The sequence below is a fragment of the Pristis pectinata genome, chromosome 25, assembly GCF_009764475.1.
Source record: "Pristis pectinata isolate sPriPec2 chromosome 25, sPriPec2.1.pri, whole genome shotgun sequence".
Lineage (NCBI taxonomy): Eukaryota > Metazoa > Chordata > Chondrichthyes > Rhinopristiformes > Pristidae > Pristis > Pristis pectinata.
The window spans coordinates 6,220,818-6,242,290 of NC_067429.1; the positions used below are offsets into that span (position 1 = coordinate 6,220,818).

Here is a 21,473-nt window from a genome sequence, read left to right on the forward strand (position 1 = left end):
CCCATACCCCACTCCCTGCCTGTGGTAGAAGCAGGTAAGACAGCAATGTTTAAGAAATACATATAATTTCTTAAACGTTGCTGTCTTACCTGCTGCTACCACCTCTCCAGCAGTGTGTTCCAGGCACCTAGCACTCTCTGTATAAAAAGCTTGCCTTGAAAATCTCCTTTAAACTTTCCCCGTCTCACCTTAAACCTATACCATCCAGTATTTGACATTTCCACCCTGGGTAAAAGACTCTGACCTACCTTTGCCTCTCGTAATTTTATATACTTCTCTCACATTGCCACTCAGCCTCTGATGCTCCATAGGAAACAATCCAAGTTTGTCCAAACTCTTCTTATGGCCAATACTCTCCAATCCAGGCAACATCCTGTTGTTTTTCTTCTGCACCCTGTCCAAATCCTTCCTATAGTGTGGCAACGAACACAATATGTAATCTTTCAAATGTGGTCTAACTGAACTTTGATGAGGCTGCAATATGCCTTCTTTAGCGCCCTGTCATCTTGTGTGGCCACTTTCGGAGAGCTATGGAATGTTGGTTGGCATAGACCAGTTGGGCTGAAGGGCCTGTTTCTGTGCTGTATGACTCTATGACTCGATGGAAACTTTGCTAATTGCAGGTCTTTGTGAAAGCTCCAACAATTAAATTGTTGCTTTTATTAATCAAGGACACAAATAGACACTTTCCCAAAGTCTTTGAGTGAACATTTTGAAAAAGTGCTGACTATCTCATCCATCTAGAGAATAGTTCAGTGTATTTTGCTTAAAACCGGGTTACTCTAAAGAGGTGAATTGGTTCTGTGATGTATCATGAATCACCAATTACAACTGCATTAATCAAATTTAGCCAAGCTGTCCTTCCTCAGTGAATTAAAGGACATTTTTAAAGCAAAATTTTAGAAATAAAATAGTGTTTAGAAATGCTCTCCGGTTCATGACAAGTCCTTTGCTTATCAAAATGTAAATGAATTTGAGTGGAAATGCAGAGAAAGAACAAATACTTTCAAAACAGGCATAATTTTAGAAGCAATTTACACCCGAATCAGTGACTGTGCCCAAGTAAGAAACTTTACCCCCTCGAAATCTGTAAAGTCTGAAGCAAATGGCCACAAATCTATTTTGCACAAAGTTAAAACATTCTCCTGAAAGTTTCTGGGAACCACAACTTGCTTTATATTGCATCAACCTTAAAATGCAGCTGGTGCACACATTTATATACTGCAGTCTCCTGAGTTTATTGTGTTCAGGTGACAGGATGGGACCAGCCACTTGCAATGATGCATAGTTGAAACAGTTTTGCCATCTTGCGAAAGTTGTCGTATAGTTGCATCCTGATAAATACCAGCTGGATTATAAATACCTCCAGTTCACTGAATTCCCATCATGTGGTGAGCTGGATTTAATTGAGGTGTTCAAAATTATGAAGTGCTTTGACTGAATTAATAAGGAAAAACAGTTTTCTTTGGCAGCAGGGTCAATAACTCAAGGGCACCGGCTTAATGTAACTGGTACAGAAAAGAGGACATTCTTCCACGTCCATTTGGAACTCACTGCCTGAAAGATGGTGGAAGCAGATTTAATATTAAATTTCAAAATAACTTTCCACTTGAAAAGGAACAATTAGTGGGGCCCATGGTGAAAGATTAGGGAAGTGGGATTAATTAGAGAGCGCTTCCAAAATTGGGTATGATTTCTTTGAGGCTGGAAGATAAATGATTTAGGCTGGTGCTAGGCACTTAAGTGAAGGTTATCTTTTCATTTCTTGGCGTTACTATGACATTATCATGACGGAATGAAATACAAAAAAATCTTAAAATGACAAGTAGTGACCTTGAGAGAGCTCAGCTGGGATTCTGGGACACTGAAATAAATCGGTATAACAAACGTAGATGTTGCAAGAATGAGACTCAATCTCATGAGAAGGAGCTACTGTTTGTCTCAGTCCAAACTGCTGGCAGTTGCTGTCACATCACCATATCTGGGTCTATTAATGAGAGGAATGTCTGTAATGGGTCTCATAATTCATCCATATCTTTATCTCCCTGTCAAGTTGACTCATTCTGAAGCTGAACGAGGACTGGTTGATGAGGTTAATGCAATTCCTCTTCTCTGATTTTACTTGTTGCCCAGAGAATTTTCGAATTCAGCAACTTTGGTTCAACTGGAGGTGGTGTGGGAGGGGCTGGCAGCTAGGTCAGAGGTTAAGCCCAACAAATTGCAGAAAATGTTTTCTATTTTGCCTAATTGGAAGGTTCTTGCTGTCGAACATTATGAATTTTATTCCCTCACATCCTAATTTGGGCAGCCCTGCCCCACATGTGCACATGGCTGACATCAAGAATGAGGCAACAGAATCAGCCACGCACGTGTATGGTTGATTAATTGGAAGCCTGGGCCACGGAGCTGGTGGGTTGGGGCTGCCCCAGAGCAGTCTGTGAGGGAGGAACATTGTTGTCTAAGCAGGTGCTCGTCAAAGTCGCGTAAAGGTCTCTTATTCAGCAAGGCACAACTGAAACGTGGCTCTACCTGCAGTGAAATGAGTTGACACCCACCCCTGCGATTTTGCATTATTCTTGGGTTTCAAGCGGGCAATTCTTGGTGTGAGTTACGACCCTGGCTTGCTTGCTGTGATTTCCACATCAGTCATGAACAGGAAGATATTTTTCCCTGTGCCATATTTGTGGAGGAAATTAGGCTCCATTGTCCACATTTCATTTGTGCATTTCCTTACAGCATAGGAGGCCATTCAGCTCATCAGGTCTGTGCTATTTTACAGAGCAATCCAATCCCCACTTAGTTTCCCTGTGACCTATTCTCCCCATGTTCCCATCAACTCTAATCCCCACCGACAAACTAGGGGCAATTTATACTGGCTACTTAACCTACCAACCTGCATTTCTTTGGGAGGTAGGAGGAAACTGGAGCTCCTGAAGGAAAGCTACATGGTCACAGGGAGAACATGCAAACTCCACGCAGACTTGACCGGAGGGTGGCATGGTAGTGTAGCAGTTAGCGTAACGCTATTACAGTGCCAGCGACCTGGGTTCAATTCTAGCCACTGTCTGTAAGGAGTTTGTACGTTCTCCCCGTGTCTGCGTGGGTTTCCTCCGGGTGCTCCGGTTTCCTCCCACATTCCAAAGACGTACGGGTTAGGAGCTGTGGACATGCTATGTTGGTGCCGGAAGTGTGGCGACACTTGCGGGCTGCCCCCAGAACATTCTACGCAAAAGTGCATTTCACTGTGTGCTTCCATGTACATGTGACTAATAAAGATATCGTATCGTATCGTGAGGATTGAACCTGGATCACTGGAGCTGTGAAATGGTAACTCCACTAGCTGTACCACTGTGCTGTCCTGGGAGTGAGCATTGTTGGGACAAGTTTGCTTTCACTGTGTTGTACCATACTGAAGCCTGAAATTCTGTATATTCCTTCCATTCTTCTACAAACACTACAAAAGCCCTCATCCACCCTGAGGTTCAGGCTCTAAATTCCATACCTCCTCACCCAGGTTTATGGTCTCGATCTCCAACCCTCACTCAGTCCAAAACTTTCCTGATCACTAAGCCGCAATCTTTGACCCCTATAATTCCTGCCCTTTACCCCCAACCCCTGGCCACCAGCCCTCTCTTTCCCCTCCTCCCCAAACTTGGCCTCATTCTGAAAATGTGCATTTGCCTGTTCAGTTGTGTCCTTGGGGCAAAAGAAGTTTGCAATGATGTGTGTGAGACTACTGCCCAGGCCGAAATGGTCAGCACTACTCTCCTCTGATGCGCACCCATCTAGATGGTCCAGAGTTTCTAGGCAGTAGATAGTAATCTTACATCGGAGTCAGAAAGTTGTGTGTTCAACTCTCACAATGGGACATTCAGTCCGATTGTCCAGACTGGCACTCCACATGTCCAAGTGCTAGAGTTGCCACCTTTGGTTGGGAAATTAAACTGAAGTCCCAACTGCATCCTAATATAATCAGAATAGATCACAATGAACTGGTCTGGGAAAGAGGAGTTTCCCTTGGGATCCTGGGTGATATTTATCCTTCAATGATCAATAAACTGTTCTGATGGAGTGTCTTTGACCAGAAATGTTATTACTGTCTCTCTTCCCACAGATGCTGCCTGATCGACTGAGTGTGTGCAGCGTTTTCTGTTTTTAATTCAGATTTCCATCAGATTTCTGATGTTTAAAAACTGCTTATTTGGACATTTGGCTCTGGGACCTTCCTGTGCACTGATTGGCTTCCCTGGCTGCCATATTACGACAGAGACCACAGACTAATGAGGAGGCAGACAAGCAAAAACATTTTGAAAGCTATATTTCCACAAGAACAAGTGAGACACGATGCAATTACATTAATGACTGGCTCCGAAAACAAGACACGCAAAATCTGCTCTCGATTTCACAAGTGCTCCTTGAATGTAAATGCTCACAAGCAGTTTTGCCAACTGTGTACGCAATGCAATTAGATAAATATACTCTTGTCCAATTGTTCAATGTGTGCTGTGGTAAATCCTTCAGAATGGCCCCACTTTCAATCAGTGGACTGTGCTGAGTTGTCTAATTTAAACTGGTCTGGGGGAAGAGGCAGGGAATTGGTCAAGGTACCTATGGAGCAAGGAGTGAGGTATCAGGTAGACTTCCTGCTCTGGGTCACATCCCTACAATCCGTGCTCAAAAGCCCGTGTGTGTTTATGTGCTGTGTATGTACACATGCATGCGTGTTTGCACAGTCCTGTTTGCTTTATTTTTGAAATATGTATGGATGTAAGTGTAGATGCATGTGTTTGTGTGTGCGTGTGTGTGTGTGTGTGTGTGTGTTGTGTGTATGTGTGTGCTTGTATGTGTGAGATCCATGAGCAAAGGCAAATACAGATGTGGCCACCTCTGCTTCTTGTTGAAAACTCTGAATCCAGTAGAACCCCAATTCAAACACAGCCACTTAGACCAGGAGCTCTGGTGTCCTGTGTGCTTGTAGCCCAGTCATTTCTCCTGACTTTTTTTCTGGGATGTATGCATCTCTGCCAAGGCCAGTATCTATTGCCCATTCCTAGATGATGGTGGTGATCCACATTCTAGAACTGCTCAGTCCTGGTGAAGGTGTTCACACAGTGCCATTGGTCAGGGAGTTCCAGAATTTAGACTCAGTAATAGCAATAAATTCCCAAGTCAGAATAGTGTGTGGTTTGGAGAGACACAGGAGCCTGAAGACCCACACCTCAAGGTTCAACAACAGCTTCTTCCCCACTGCCATCAGGTTCTTGAACCCACCTGAAAAACCCTAACACTTCCTTGGACTATATTTCTACTTTTTTTCTTTTCCTCAACTTGTACTAATGTTGTTATGTTTAGTTTTGTTTATCTTACCGTGTAAATTTATGTTAATTTAAGTTTATGTAATTTGTATTTGTCATGTCTGTAATGTACCGCAAAAAGCTAACTTTCATGGCATTTATACCCTGGGTATGACAATAAACTTGAACCTGCATGTGGTGGTGTTCCCCTGAGCCCGCTGTGGTTGAGATCAGAGGTTTGGCAGGTGCTGCCAGAGGAGGCTAGGCAAGTAATTGCAGTGCACTCTGTAGATGGCAAATACTGCAGACACAATGCATGAGTGGTGGAGGGAGTGAACAATTAGGTCAGTGGATGGGGTGCCAATTGAGTGGGCCGCTGAGTCCAAAGTGATGGCAAGCTTCTTGTTATTGAAGCTGTACGTATCCAGGCCAGTGAAGAGTATTCCATCATGCTTCTTACGTGCCTCATTGATGGTGGAAAGGCTTTGGGTTGTCAGGAGTCACTCGTCACAGAACAGCCAGACTTTGACCTGCTCTTGTACTCACAGTCTTTATGTGACTGGTCCAGTGGAGTTTGTGGGCAGTGGAGGCCCATAGATGCTGCTGACTCAGTGATAGTATTATTATGAGATGGCAAGAGTAGATGGTTTGACCTCCCCATTGGTAAAAGTGATCTTTCTTTGGCACTTGCTTGGCCTGGAGGTTACTTGGCATATCAGCCCATGACTTAATATTGTTCAGAACTTGCTGCATGAAGCATGGGCTGCTTCATTCGTTGAGGAGTTGTAAATGTAGTTGACATTGTGCAATCATCAGCAAACATCCTCACCACTGACCTCACGGTGGAAAGAAGGTCATTGGTGAAGCATCTGAAGATGGTTGGGCCTAGGACATTGCCCTGAGGAACTCCTGCAGTGATGTCCTGGGGTTGAGATCATTGCTCTCCAACAACCACAACCATTGTGTGAGTACTGGTTCCAGTCAGCTGCGGACATTCCCAATGAATTTAGTTTTACCTGGGCTTCTTGACGGTCAAATACTGTCATGGTATCAAGGGCAATGATTCTCATCTCAGCTCTTTAGTTCATGTTTGGACCAAGACTGTTGAGTTCTGGAGCCAGCAGTCTTGCCAAAACACAAACTGAGCAAGGGCGAGCAGGTTGTACGTACTAGGGCTGACAGCCAGGGGTGTTTAATGGGTGGGAGGTGAAGGAAAGTGGGCTGCAAGCAGGGACACAGATTCCTTCCCACAGTCGTGTAAAAAATGATGCCTGACATGAGATCATGGATGCACAAGCCCTGTGACTCATGTCCCTGCAAAAGCCAGATAGTTACAATTCCAATGTTCACCCTGGATGATGGAAATCCTTTTATTTCAAAATGTAGTTACTCCAAAATGAAAGCGAATGTAAAATACAATGCTGACTGGCTCTGACTATGAGAACAGTTCAAAGCCTGTATCTCTGGGGGCAGAAGATGGATGAAAAACTGTGCATACTAACTGTATTATATAAATTATACGAACCAAATCAAAATTTCATCCACTTCCCCAGCAAAGTGGATGAAAATGCTCCATTGTATAAGGTCTACCTATACTCTGGTATGTTGTATACTATATATATATGGATCTGAACATAACTGGTTCGCAAAGAAATAAATGTACATATACTTATTAGTTGTAACTTATTCTTCATCATATGTACATGGATAGGATTGGCTGTTAACAGGGATGGTGGGTGGTACTATTCCAGCATAACATGAGGCTAGTTTGTAAGGTAATCCTCCATAGACAGTAGCTGAGAAATGGAGAGAATACAGCTCTGTGCATCACGGTTTGGAAGACCATGACCATTTTCTACTTCAACTGGTTCATCTCAGGAAGGTTTTAACACTGTTCAGCTTCCAGGAATCCTTCTTTATCATGACCCATTGGATCCACCTCTGTGTAGGTTGGGTGTCCAGCATTGTTCCTGAACTTCATGGCTGGCCATCTGTGGGGACGGCGCTGTGAAGGGAACAAAGTAGAAAGCGTGATCCATACAAAATAAAGCAGTTGCCGGAAATCTGAAATAACCACCCTCCCTGACCCTCACCCCAAGACAATGCTGGAAATACTTGACAGTATCAGTGGAGGGAGAAACAGAGCTAGTGGTGAAGGTCAATAGTAATTGGTAATTGGTTCATTATTTTCACACGTACCAAGATACAGTGAAAAGCTTTTGTCTGCATGCCATCCAGACAGATCATTCCGTACATAAGTACACTGAGGTATACAAAAAGTGAGCAATAACAGAATGGAGAATATAGTGTTCTGAATATTGTGTTCCTGAACACAATCACAAGGTGCAGAAAGAAATGTAGTTTGAAGGTAGAGGGACCAGTGAAGGTGTAAATGAAAGAACGGTAACAATGAAAACAGACTGAAAAGTTGATAGGGTTAGGGTTAAGTTAAGGCTGTAGCAAGGGTCCTTTCAATGCAAAAACCTGAACTGTGACATTGAAGGACTGTGAAAAGTTTGATAGGTTAGATGTCGCTAAGGTCTTTCCACTCGATGCAAGAGATACCAAAATGCAGGTGGAATTTATAAGCCCAATTTGGAATTTTGGGAATACCACTTAACTCGAGGGTGCTAGATGTGGAACTCACTACCACAAGGCTGTAAAGGGTAGCACAGATAGATTTAAGGGGAAGCTGGAGAGATACATAGGGAGAAAGGTTTGAGAGTTACTCTCATAGGGTGAGAGAGAGAGGGGTGAGAGGAGGCTGGTGTAAGCATAGACTGCTTGGGTTGACATTTTTCTGTGCTGCATGTTCCATGACATTATATCTGTATAATAATCTCAGGGCCTCCCACTCAAGTTCATCATGAGAGAGCACAATCATAAAGGCTCAGAAATCAGTGTTTCTCACTGAGACAGAGAAACCATCCAATGGAAATTTTAGCAATTTCTGAAAGATTTCAAAAGATAAAAAGAGAAAACCTTTTGAAATTATAGTTAACTATTGCCATTACCAAACATCCAAACACACACACAAATGTACAAATCAGTTTCAGGAGTCGGCTCCTCAAGCCTGCTCCACCACTTAATAGATAATGATTGATCTGACTGTAACCTCACCTCCCTATTCCTGCCCAACACCAGTAGTCTTTCACCCTCTTGCTTATTGTACCTATCTACCCCTGCTTTAAAAATGTTTAAAGGCTCTGTTTCCACTGCTCTTTGAGGAAGAGAGTTCCAGAGATACATGTTCCTCTGAGAGAGAAAAAAAACACTTCCTCTGTGCTTAAATGGAATTTAATTTGCTTATTTTTAAACAGTGATCCCTAGTATTAGATTCTCCCACGAAAGGAAACATCTTCTCCACATCTACTAAATCAGGACCTCTTAGGATAATATGTTTCAATCAAATCACCTCTTATTCTTCTGAATTCCAGTGGACAGAAGCCTCGCCTGTCCAACCTTTCCTCAGAAGACAATCTACCTATCCCAGGTATCAATCTAGCAAACCTTCTCTGAACAGCTTTGGTTGGATCTGCATCTTTTCTTAAATAAGGAAACCAATACTGTACACAGTACTCCAGATGTGTTGTCACCAGTGCCTTACATAACTGAAGCCTAACCTTCCTACCTTTGTATTTAATGCCTTGAGCAATAAAAAAAAACATTCTGTTGGCTCTCCTAGTTATTTGCTGTACCTGAATACTAGCCTTTTGCAAATCATGCACTAGGATTCCTCTCGGTCTCTCAGCATCTCAGAGCTCAGCATATTATCCACAGAAGGCGGCCATTTGACCCACTGAGTTAATGCCAGCTCACTGTAGAGCAATCCCATCAGTCCCACTCTCCCACTCTATTTCAATAACCAATGAAGTTATTCTCAAGTTCCTATCCAATTCCCTCTTGATATGCCTGATTAATTCTCTTTCAAGCATCCCCACAGGCAGTAAGTTCCAGATCATAATTATGCTCAACATAAAAAAGTTTGCATTAACATGCCCTTGCATCTTTCATCCAAAATACTAAATCTCTGTCCTCATACATTCAACCGTCTTTGCTCTACTTACAATATATACACCAGCCATAACCTTGGTTTAAGAACATCTTATCCACCTCCTTTGTGATTTTCCTGCACTATCGCAATTCCCTTCATTCCCTTAACATGTAGAAACCTATCAATGTCTGAGTTGAATGAAACTCTACCCCAGCCTTCTAGGGTGAAAAATTCCAAAGAAATTAACCCTCTGAGGAAAGAAATTTGTCTCTTCTCTGTACTGAACAGCCTACCCATGTTCTGAGTCTATGATACCTGGTTCTAGATATCTCAGACAGGTGAAATATCGACCCTACATTCATCCTGTTATGTCCTGTTACAATTTTTTCAAACTTTTGATGAGACCTTCTCTCATTCTTCCAAACCCTTGAGAATACAGTTCCAGTCGTCAATCTCTCTTCGTGCCACAAACCTGTCACTCCTGGAGCCAGTCTAGTGAACTCTCTGCTGCATTCCCTCTAAGACAAGTAGATTCTTTCTTATTTAAGGAGATCAAAACTGTTCAGGCATTTCCCCAGCTTCCGACGGGGTTCAACTGTTCATAACCTGAAGAGTTTGTGTCGAACGAAAGCAGTGTATGGGAGAGGAGAGCGATCAGGTGCGGGAAGAACAGCCGCCAGCCGGCCTCACTGACTCAGTGAGTGAGCGAGCGAGTCTGCTCAATGCTCCCAGCTCTGCTCAGCTCCACCCAGCCCCCGACAGTTGCAGCTCGGAGTTGGGGGGGAGCAGACTGCGGTGGGTATAGAGAAACACGGAAGTGGCCCGTTCCCACCCTGCAGAAGATGCGGCAGCCGGCAAATCCATCCCCATCCATCCCACCCATCTCCCAAATGCTCATTCCAATGTACAGGGTGTTCATAAGTCGAGTGTTCGTAACCCGAGGAGGACCTGTACACAGCATTCCCAGTGCAGTCTCTCCAAGGCCAAGTACAATTGCAATCAAATTTCCTTACTTCTGTAATCAGATCTTCCTGTGATAGAGCCTAACGTACCATTTTCCTTCCTAATGTTGGTGCCGGAAGCGTGACAACACTTGCGGGCTGCCCCTCAGAACACTCTACGCAAAAATGCATTTCACTGTGTGTTTCGATGTACATGTGACTAATAAAGAAATCATATCTAATTACTTGAATCAGCATGTTGATTTTCAGTGACGTATACAACTGCAGGTAGGGCCCTTTGAATATTGTCACTGCCCAACCTCTCACCATTTAACAAATACTCAGCTTTTCTGTTTTGTGCACCAAATCGGATAACCACATTTTTTTCCACATTATATTCTACCTTCCACATCCTCACCCACTCTCTCAGCTTGTTCATGTCCTACGAAGCCTCTTTACATCCTCTCTGTACTCATAATCCGCCTTGGTTAGTATGGTCGACAAACTTGGAAATCTGACATTTGGTCCCCTCAGATAAATCGTTGATATAAATTATGAATAACTTGGGCCCGAGCACCAATCCCTATGGCACCCCAGCTCCAAACTTGAGAAGGATCCTCTTATTCCCACTCTTTCTCAAGTAACTAATTCTCAGTCAATGTCAGTATATAACCCCGATTCCAGATTGTCTAATCTTGCCCAATCGCCTGTGTGGGATCTTATCAAATGTCTGTGGAAATCCAAATACATTTTGAAACACATGCATCATCAGGCTCAAGGACAGTTTTTATCCTGCTGTTATAAGACTCTTGAACAGATCTCTTATACGATAAGATGGACTCTTGACCTCACAATCTACATCGTCATACTGTTTACCTGCACTATACTTCCTCTGTAACTGTAACACTACACTCTGCATTCTGTTATTGCTTGTCCCTTTGTACTACCTCAATGTACTTATGTTTGGAAATGATCTGTATGGATGACTTGCAAAACAAAGTTTGTCACTGTATCTTGGTACACGTGACAATAATAAACCAATTACACACCTGCTGATTTGCACTTCTACAATCAATCCCCAAAGGACTCCAGCAGATTAGTCAAACTTGATTTTCCTTTCATAAATCCATGCTGGGTTTGTTCTATCCTATTATTTTTCTCAATGTGTTCTGTTATTACATCCTCCCTCACAGCTTTTTCTCTAGGACTAAAACCAGGCTAACAGGTCAATGGCTCCCTGCTTTCTCTCCCCTTCCTTTCTTTAAGAGTGGGATCACAATTGCTTCTCTCCAATCTGCAAGAATAATTCCAGAGTCTACAGAACTTTGGAAGGTGACAACCAGAGCACCTCTGTAGATATCTGTAGCATCTCTTTCAAAAACATGTCTCTGCTGTGTTTTGGTTCCTTAAGGGAGTGTATATTTGAAACCAAACATGTATTATTTCTCCAAATACTAGCCGTTTCCTCTCAACTGTCATGCCCTTTACAGCAGTTTCCAAATCCACCCCAGCGATCCTGCTCTTCAGAGTTTCCCACCACTCACTTTCCACCAGATTTATTGGATAATGATCAGGAGCTAGTGACTTCCACAATGGAACCCCCAACATCATCCCACAGTAATGCTTCAGGTCAATGATGACATAAGAGACAGCAGATGCTGGGATCTGGAGCAATAAATAATCTGCTGGAGGAACTCAGCGGGTCGAGCAGCATCTGTGGGGGAAAATAAATTGCTGAGGTTTCGGGTTGAAATCCTGCATCAGGACTGAGAGTGGAGAGGGGAGATGGCCAGTATAAAGAGGGGAAGGGGAGTGGTGAGACAGGAGCCCGAGGTGATTGGTGGACTGAGGAGGGGCGAAAGATTGCGCCAGGTAGGGGAGGGGACGGGGGTTAGAGTTGGGTGACAGTGGCAGGTGGACGATAGATGTGGATAGGATCAATTATCTTTGTAACTATATCATGTGCACTGATGTAAACATTATTAAACATACAAATGTACTCAAGATATTAGGAATGGCTGTAACTAGAAACAGGTTTGCTTTGCTGTGAGAATATATGGTTTTAATAAACACAGACCACTAATCAGAAAAATGATAGTTGATTTAATATTCTGTTTCATAAAGAACGGAAAAAGTGAATTGGAAGTGAAGGAGAAGGTTCGAAACATCTGACTTGCACGCTGTTTATTTAGTTTACTGCTCTAAGTGAAACATAGGCCAAGAGATTCCACTCTGAGGCAGTGGAAATGTATAAGTTTAACAATTAATATATTTCAGCTTTTCTTTTCCATACCAAATCATCAGCTTATTGAAATGAACAGCTATAATGTGGGCCACACGCATCTACTGTGTTGCCAGACCTGGGGGAGGTTGCATGCTTGGATAAACAGAGACTGCCTCTAAGTTGTTAAAGATGTGCTGCAATAAGTTGCCTATACATGTTAGGATATATGTTGGTAAATTTCATCATAAGATATACAGAGGAATCTTGGGATCCAAGTCCATAGCTCCCTGAAAGTGGCCACACAAGTTGATAGGGTGGTAAAGAAGGTGTATGACATGCTTGCCTTTGTTAGTCAAGGCACTGAGTTCAAGAGTCAGGCAACTTCATAAAACTCTTGTTCAGCTGCATCTGGAGTATTACATTTAGTTCTGGGTACTCCATTATAGGAAGGATGTGGAGGCTTTAGAGAGGGTGCAGAAGAGGTTTACCAGGATGCTGCCTGGATTAGAGGGCAAGTGCTATGAGGAGAGGTTGGACAAACTAGGGTTGTTTTCTCTGGAGTGGAGGGGAGACCTGATAGAAGTTTATAAAATTATGAAAGGCATAGAGAGTAGACGGTGGTAATCTTTTTCCCAGGGATGAAATGTCCAATACTAGAGGGTATGCATTTAAAGTGAGAGGGGGAAAGTTCAAAGGAGATGTTCAGGGCAGGTTTTTTTTACACAGAGAGTGGTGGGTGACTGGAATGCGCAGCCAGGGGTGGTGGTGGAGGCAGAAATTATAGAGGGGTTTAAGAGCCTCCTAGATAGGCACACGGATGTGCAGGAAATGGAGGGAAGTGGTTGATTGCAGGCAGAAGGGATTGGGCTTCATTAGCTTAATTAGTTCGGCACAACATCGTGGGCAGAAGGGTCTGTTGCTGTGCTGTATTGCACTGTGTTCTATGTTCTAAGTTATAGAGCTATAGAACACTACAGCACTGAAACAGACCCTTCGGCCCATCTAATCCATGCTGACCTGATCTTCTGCCTCATCCCATCTACCTGCAGCCGGACCATATCCTTCCCAACCCTTCCCATCCATGTACCTTCCAAACCTCTCTTAAATGTTACAATTGAACCCACATCCATCACTTCCACTAGCAGCTCGTTCCACACTTGCACCACCCTCTGAGTGAAGAAGTTCCCCCTCAGATTCCCCTTATATATTTCACCTTTCACCCTAAACCTATGACCTCTAGTTCTAGTCTCACCCAACCTGAGGGAAAAAGCCTGCATGCATTCACCCTTTCTATACCCCTCATAATTTGTATACCTTATAATCTCCCCTCATTCTCCTGCGCTCCAGGGAATGATATCTAATTGCCCTGCCCCATTGTCTTGTCAGGAGGCTGAGGAGGCACCTTATAGCGATTTATAAAATCATGAGAGGCATAGGTAAGTGGATGGTCTTTTTCCCAGGGCAGGGGAGTCTAGAACTAGAGGGTAAAGATTTAAGGTGAGAGGGGCAAGATTCAAAGGGGACCTGAGGGGCAAGTTTTCACACAGAGGGTGGTAGGTATGTGGAACGAGCTGCCTGAAGAAGTGGTGGGGCGAGTACAATTACAATGTTCAAAAACATTTAAACGCTTGGACAGATTCATGGATTGGAAAGGTTTAGAGGGATATGGGCCAAATGCAGGCAAATGGGACTGGCTCAGGTAGACAACTTGGTTAGCATGAATGAGTTAGTCTGAAGTGCCTGCTTTCATGCTGAATAACTTCATGACTCAATCACATCCTATCCTTGTGGTACCCAACAACTGGAAAATGGGCAGACTGTCACTCAGCCTTAACTTTCTCTGTCCCCCATTTGTAAGTTTTTTTCATACCCAATAATCTGAAGGATTTTCCAAGAAAATTAAACAAAAGTAGTTTATTCACCAATAGGAGCAGGACAGGCTATTTAGCTCCTTAAGCCTGTTTTGCAATAAATCAAACTTTTCCCAATAGCAGACATTTCTGACACTAGAGGGCATGGGTTTAGGGTAAGGTGTAAGAGGTTTAGAGGGGATATGAAGAGGAACTTTTTCACACAGAGAGTGGTTAGAATCTGCAATATACCTCTGGTGGAGGATGTACTCTTGCAACATTTACGAAATATCTACATGGCAACTTGAATCACCAAGGCATAGAAGGTGATGGACCAAGTGCCGACTTGATAGTTGGCTTGGATGTGATGGGCTGGTTCTGTGTTGTGTCACTCCATGACTTTCTGGTTGTTTATCCATCTCAGTACCACATTCCCACATTTTCCCCATAAACGGTGCCTCGGTGAAGTGGCCAACATAATCAAAGACCCCTCCCTCACCCCCAGACATTCTCTCTTCTCCCACCTCCCATCGGGCAGAAGATACGAAAGTCTGAAAGCACGTACCCCAGGCTCAAGGACAGCTTCTATCCCGCTGTTATAAGACTATTGAATGGACTTTTTGTACAATAAGATGGACTCTTGACCTCACAATCTACCTCGTCATGGCCTTGCACATTATTGCCTGCCTACACTGCACTTTCTCTGTAACTGTAACACTTTGTTCTGAATTCTGTTAGTGCCTTTCCCTTGTACTGCCTCGATGTACTGATGTGATGAAATGATCTGTATGGATGGCATGCAAAACAAAGTTTTTCACTGTACCTCGGTATATGTGACAATTTACCAATTTAAATAATTGGATTTGCGTGCTTGGCTGTGCATGCACAGATGTCCGAGACTCCCTGAGGTGTGAGTGGCTGATGGCTGAAGGTTCTCCTCGGTATCACCACCAATTAACCAACACTATTTCACCCATTCAACCAGCTTCTGCAGTACCTATCACTAGCTCAGATTGCACCCAAGAGTTCTTCAGCCAATGGAAGTCTGAATGTTTGTTGCACTGTAGGAAAAGTGGCAGCCAATTTGACACAGCAAGATCTCACAAATGATAAAGTGGTAGCAACTGAATCTGTTCAGTGAAATGAGTAATTGATATTGACAAGACAGAGATCTCCCTAAATCTGCAGGATTGCTGTTGTGGGATCTGTTCTTTGCACCTGTAAGGGTAGATGGGTTCTATGAATCTGCACTAATAATAACAACTTGCATTTATATGGCATTTATCATGCACTGCTTCACTGAAGCATTAACAAAAATTGATACTGAGGCACATAAGCAGATATAAGAATAGATGGTCAAAAGGAGTAGAGAGTTTTAAGGAGTAGAGAGAAGCAGAAGCTTTAGTGAGGGAGTTCCTGAGTTCATGGCCTAGGAAACACTGGCAAAGATGGAGCAAGATAAATGGAGATACAGAGTCAGAGCAGTGTGGAAATCTCACAATCCACTGGATCCAAGGATTACATTCCCACAACATATTCAGGAGCAGCAATTACTCCAACCTGGAAATTTATTTAGGTGTAGTAAGTTAAAACATTTAAAACATATAGAACATAGAACATTACAGCACAGTACAGGCCCTTCGGCCCACGACGTTGTGCCGACATTTTATCCTGTCTAAGATCTATCTAACCCTTCCCTCCCACATAGCCCTCCATTTTTCTATCATTCGTGTGTCTATCTAAGAGTCTCTTAAGAATGTATCTGCCCCCACAACCTGTAAAAAACACGCTATGATAGAAAAAAAATAACCATAACTTTCACCCAACTTTTGCCAGGTGACACGTTCTTGAAATTCTTACTAACTGACATCTGTTGAAAGAGGCTGAGGTAACTTTGTTCACTGCAGAATGGTTTTACCTCCCTGATGTCTCATTCTTTTCTTCCTAATCTTAAATCCCATGTTCCTGCTGTGTGGGGCTCATAATTAGGGTGCAGTTCAGCAAGCAGTTGCAATTTATCATAGCTCCCTCTCCCAGTGTTCATGGGGAAAACAGTGAAGTGTTCTAACCAAGTTTCTCTCTCAATAAACATCACTTGAGATAAGCTAGCCTTCTGGCCATTATTGAACTGCCGTTTGTATAGTCTTGCTATTCACAAATTGGATTTCATGCTCCCTGTGTCACAACAGTGCCGACACTTCAAATGTACTTCACAATGAGGCCTACAAGACCATGAAAGCATATGAACACCTCTTTTTTTTCTTTCCTCTTCAACAACACCTCCCTCCTCCAAGCCCTGCAACCCAACCTTTCCATCTGCAATAAAGGAGAGTTAGGACTTCTCAGTGGAGCCGAAAGCTGATGAAAGCACTGAACTGAATCTCTTGCCTCAGTATTTAACCCACTGGAGAATGTCCCTTTGACCAACTTAGGCACAAAGGTGGATAGAAATTCACCTAAAGAGCCGATGTCAATTGCACACATACCCTGAAAGAAGTGTGTCATAGTCTGTTTCTGGAATTCAATCCACTGAAATCAATGAATTTCAGAAGTGGAATGAAATTAAGAGTTACTATTGCCCGTATGCGTTCGATGCAAGAGACCGGTGACGAATTTCCATCCCTGGGATGTTCATTACATCAAACCATTGTCTATTTTTTGTTTAATTCATCTCTGGCAAGCATTTAATGCTCATCCTAATTAAGAAGGTGGTGCTGAGCCAATTTCTTGCACTGCAGTAGTCTCTGTGGCTAAGATACTCCCACTGTGATGTTAGGTAGGGAATTCCTTAATTTGCACATCTGTATGGTATTGGCAAAATTGAGTTTGACTTGACCGAGTGCAGAGCACCATGAATTAACTGCTCTGTGAATCCTTTCATGAGGTAAACTTAAACAAGACACAGTTGACAGTAAGAATCATAGGCTTCCAAAAAAAAACAAGCCCTGCCCAATTCAGTCTCAGATGTTGGCTAGGTCAAAATTAAAATCTTATTAGAAAAGCCAGAAGATAATGGCTCCCATTGGGCAGATATTTTATTTTTAGGTCTGAACATTGGGATAATTTGATGTGCCAGTATTCTTTTCATTAGCACCTAAATGCTATAATGAAAGAGTTATGACCCAATTGCAAATGTATTAAAATTCAAAATTAATATCAAAGATTCCCAAGAGTACAGTCTACATGTAGCTTTCTAAATTGAACAATGGTAAACTGTGCCTTGAGAGAAAAGTTATAGACTGTCAATCTTTTTGAAAACTACTGACTGTATAATAAATACATTTGAAGAATTGGTTTTTGGTGCTTATAACATTCAGAGCGCAGACTGAGTGTTTGGACCCTGTGTCAGCTCTCCGAAGGAGCTAACCATTTAGTCTCAGTTCTCTGCCCTTCATTCATATCCTTTTAAGTTCTCCTATTTTTTCAGATATACATCCACATGTTTTAAAAGCTATTATAAATTCTGCTCTCTCACTGTCTCTGCTAATTCTTACCCTGCAAACCATCTAAATTAAAAATAAGTCCTTCTTCTTACGATATTTTTAATTCTCGTAGTATTGTCCATAGAGAGGAGATATTTGTCTTTGGTCCCCAGTGCCTGCTGGATGTTATGAAGATACTTACTTCTGCACAACTACCTCAATGGAACAAATATTTGGACATGTCTACAGCAAATATTTGCCCACATACTTAGTTGGTGATCAGATTAGAATTTCTCCCAGATAATTTTTAGTTACAGACTAATCAAAATAACTTCTCCCAATTTTAACTATTAAGGGATTATGTTTTCATAAGTCCTTCAGATTCCTTAATAATTAATAGTAATATTTCTATTTCTCCTCTTGTTGTATTAGGTCATGATCAAATTTCTGGATTTCCAAACTAATTTTTTCTTCCATCCTCATCCACTGAGAGCATTGGAAAGTTTTCAATGCTCCAGACTGTCCGTTGTTTCTTTATTGTTGGAAAGTTTAAATCTCTTTTAAACTCAACCCATTCCAGAAAAGCTGTCCTTAAGTCAGAGATATTCATGATTCAGAATTCAAATGATCGAGCTTGAACCATTCTAGACAGGTGAGAAAGAATCGGTTACAGGGAAAATAAGTGGGGGCCAGGAATTGCTCTGAGACCTAGCATAGACTTGATGGGCTGAATGGCTTCTTTCTATGTTGTATGGAAATATTAAATCCTTCACTTCTGCAAGGTGAAGTGACTCTTGGTCACTTGTTTTTATGAATGGTTCTTGCTCCTGAGTCAGTAGATTGTGGGTTCAAGTCCCAAATCAGGGAACTGAGCACAGAATCCATGGGATATCCCATATTGTGAGTAGGAGATGCCACTTCTTTGGATGAGAGGCTACTCCAAGGTTTCACCTGTTCTCTCCAGCAGGCTGTGAGCAATCCCACTGGAATTATTGTCAGTGTCCTGACCAAAATATATCCCTCGATTAGCATCACTATAATAATGTCCTATTGTTGTCTGTTCAACTTTGCTGTGACCAAATTTGCTGTTGACCTTCCTACAATGACAGAAAATGCTGGAAAAACTCAGCAGGTCAGGCACCATCTGTAGAAGGAGAAGGTGTCAATGTTTGGGGTCTGTGACCCTTCGTCAGAACAGTTCTGATCAGAAACAGCAGATCCAAAACGTTAACGTGTTCTCTTTCTCAACCTGCTGAGTTTTTCCAGCAATTTGGTTTTTTTCAGATTTTCAGCATCTGCAGTTTTTTTTGATTTTCCTCCAATAATAATTCCACAATGATAAATGATCAATTGGCTGTAAAGTGCTGAGATTCTGGATAGTGATATAGAAATGCATGTCATAGAGTTGTATAGTACAGAAACAGTCTCTTTGGCCCAACTCGTTCATGCTGACCAAGATCCCCATCCAAACCAGTCCCACTTGCTCGCATCTGGCCCATATCCCTCTAAAATTTTTCTATCTATGTACCCGTCCAAATGTCTTTTAAGTGCTGTTATTGTACCCACCTCAACCACTTCCTCTGGCAGCTCATTCCATATACATACCACCCTCTGCATGAAAAAGTTGCTCCTTGGGTTCCTATTAAATCCTTCCCCTCTCACAAATCTACGCCCTCTAGTTCTTGGTTCCCCAACCCTGGGAAAAAAGCTGTGTGCATTCACCCTGTTTGTGCCCCTCATGACTGTATACACCTCTATAAGATCACCCTTCAGTCTCCTATGCTCCAAGGAATAAAGTCCTAGCCTGTCCAACCTCTCCCTACAACACAGTCTCGTGAGTCCAGGCAACATCTTTGTAAATCTTTTCTGCACTCTTTCCAGCTTAATGGCATCTTTCACAGTGCGGGCTGACCAAAACTGAACTTTCAGTGAACTATGTACTTGTACTCCTAAAAAAAATGCTTTCGTTATTTCTTCCCTTTGCCGTAAGACTTGGAGATTTATCAGAGCATTATCATTAACACTGAGGTATCCCACGCCCAATTTCAAACAGTTGGTTTATTTTGCTTTCCACTGAGGGAGCTGCATTGAAAATTCCCATCCTTGAGACACTGGAAACTCATGATGAGAGGTTGGACAATCATGAGCTCAGGCGCAAGGCTTCAGGCACTCTCTGAATTGCAGCCAGTGCTGCTGATGGAGTCATTCATTTTGATTTACATTGCTGCATCTTGTATAGGCTTTGTTAAAATTCAATGTTCTGTCACTGACACTGTGTCACATTAGGATTTAGCTTAAAGGAAAGTGTGTCACGAGGAATATTGAGGAGCACCTGCACATTGGAAAGATTACTTCTTGTGTGTATTCCAAGTGTCCATAATTCACTTGGGAATGTAAGTGGGCTAATGGTCTTGGAGATACATCACATTAATGTTCCAGATGGAAGAAAGCTGGAGCATGGTCCAAAGTGAGATCAGCTAGCTCTGTGTAGCACCAAACCTGAGGCCGACTTGCACAGCATTACAATGTGCAGTGCTAACCAAAAGTGGCCACATTTTATTGCATTCTGCATGAGGTATAGGAACAGTGGAACAAGAGCTGGGATCCTTGGAGCCATTCTTCCATTCAATGAGATTGTGATTAATCTGTAATATAACTCCAATCTATAGCCTTGGCTCCATTTCCTTTACCAGCAAAAATGTACCGGGTTCGGATTTAAACATTAACTTTAGATGGTATCTACTGCTTCTTTTTGAACAGAAATTGATACTTGCAACAGCCTCTGCATCAAAAGCACTTCATTACCTGGTTCTGATCTTAATACAGTGCTTCATTGTCTCACCTGTTCACCAGTGTTGATAACAAGCAACTGGGGATAGATAACCCACTGTTGCACTCACTTTTACTGAAGCTATCTACAGATGGCTACATTTTGATATGAATGAATTCTGTCTCTGTTATATATAGGGTATTATAGATGGGAAAATTCATAACGGAGGGAATTTCAAAAAAATCTTTGTGTGCACTGAACTTGCAATGCGGAAACAAATGCGCTTTGAACCCCTTCTGAAATTAGGTTCCACTTAAGCCAATAGAATTGTACTTCAGAAGCAGAGTTCAATGTGCTTACTTTACTCAATCATGAACTTTGTGCATTCAACAGTGGATGAATTCCACTGCACCTGTTTCAAAGCAAACTCCGATGTTCAAAAATCTTAAATCGAGTTCTTGTGGGTCTGAGTGTAAACAGATTAGGCCGAAATTAATGTGAAGAAGCTTTTCAATTTTTTAATTTAAAATTGCGTCTCACTTTGAAAGTCCCTGTGATTTCTATGTGTGGACAGAATCGATGATTTACTGTCTCCTTTCCTTATGAATTGCCCCAATAAATCCTCAGCATCCTGTTTTGACATATATTACTGGAACTGTCATATTCCATCTCACAGTGTCAAGCCCTGGGTGATAAGTAGTAATTTATTCCTGATTATAATTGCACGAAAAAAAACCATTGGATGTGACTGGAATCCCCCGAATGTATGAGGAGCAGACTGTGGAAGAGACTGCAGGGAGAACAGAAGCCGGCAGTTTGGGTGGCGTGGACTCTCAGCAACTGGTACCTCTCCGCCATAAGCCAAGATTGGCATATACCCACATCAAACCTGAGGCTCTCCAGCCCAATAACACATCATGCACTGGATTCACCACCTGAACCATTGAAACTACCTTTTATAAAGGATGTGGTCTTTGC

General features: G+C 42.4%; 1 protein-coding gene across 1 annotated transcript in view; it reads right to left on the reverse strand.

The window, feature by feature from the left end:
* Window positions 1-6,650: 6,650 nt before the first annotated feature.
* Window positions 6,651-21,473, reverse strand: part of LOC127582937 (plexin domain-containing protein 1-like) — a 245,554-nt gene continuing 230,731 nt past the window's right edge. The window contains exon 14 of the mRNA XM_052038593.1: window positions 6,651-7,299. Coding sequence (XP_051894553.1) covers window positions 7,180-7,299 — 120 coding nt within the window. The 3' untranslated portion in view covers window positions 6,651-7,179. The remainder of the gene's footprint in view (window positions 7,300-21,473) is intronic.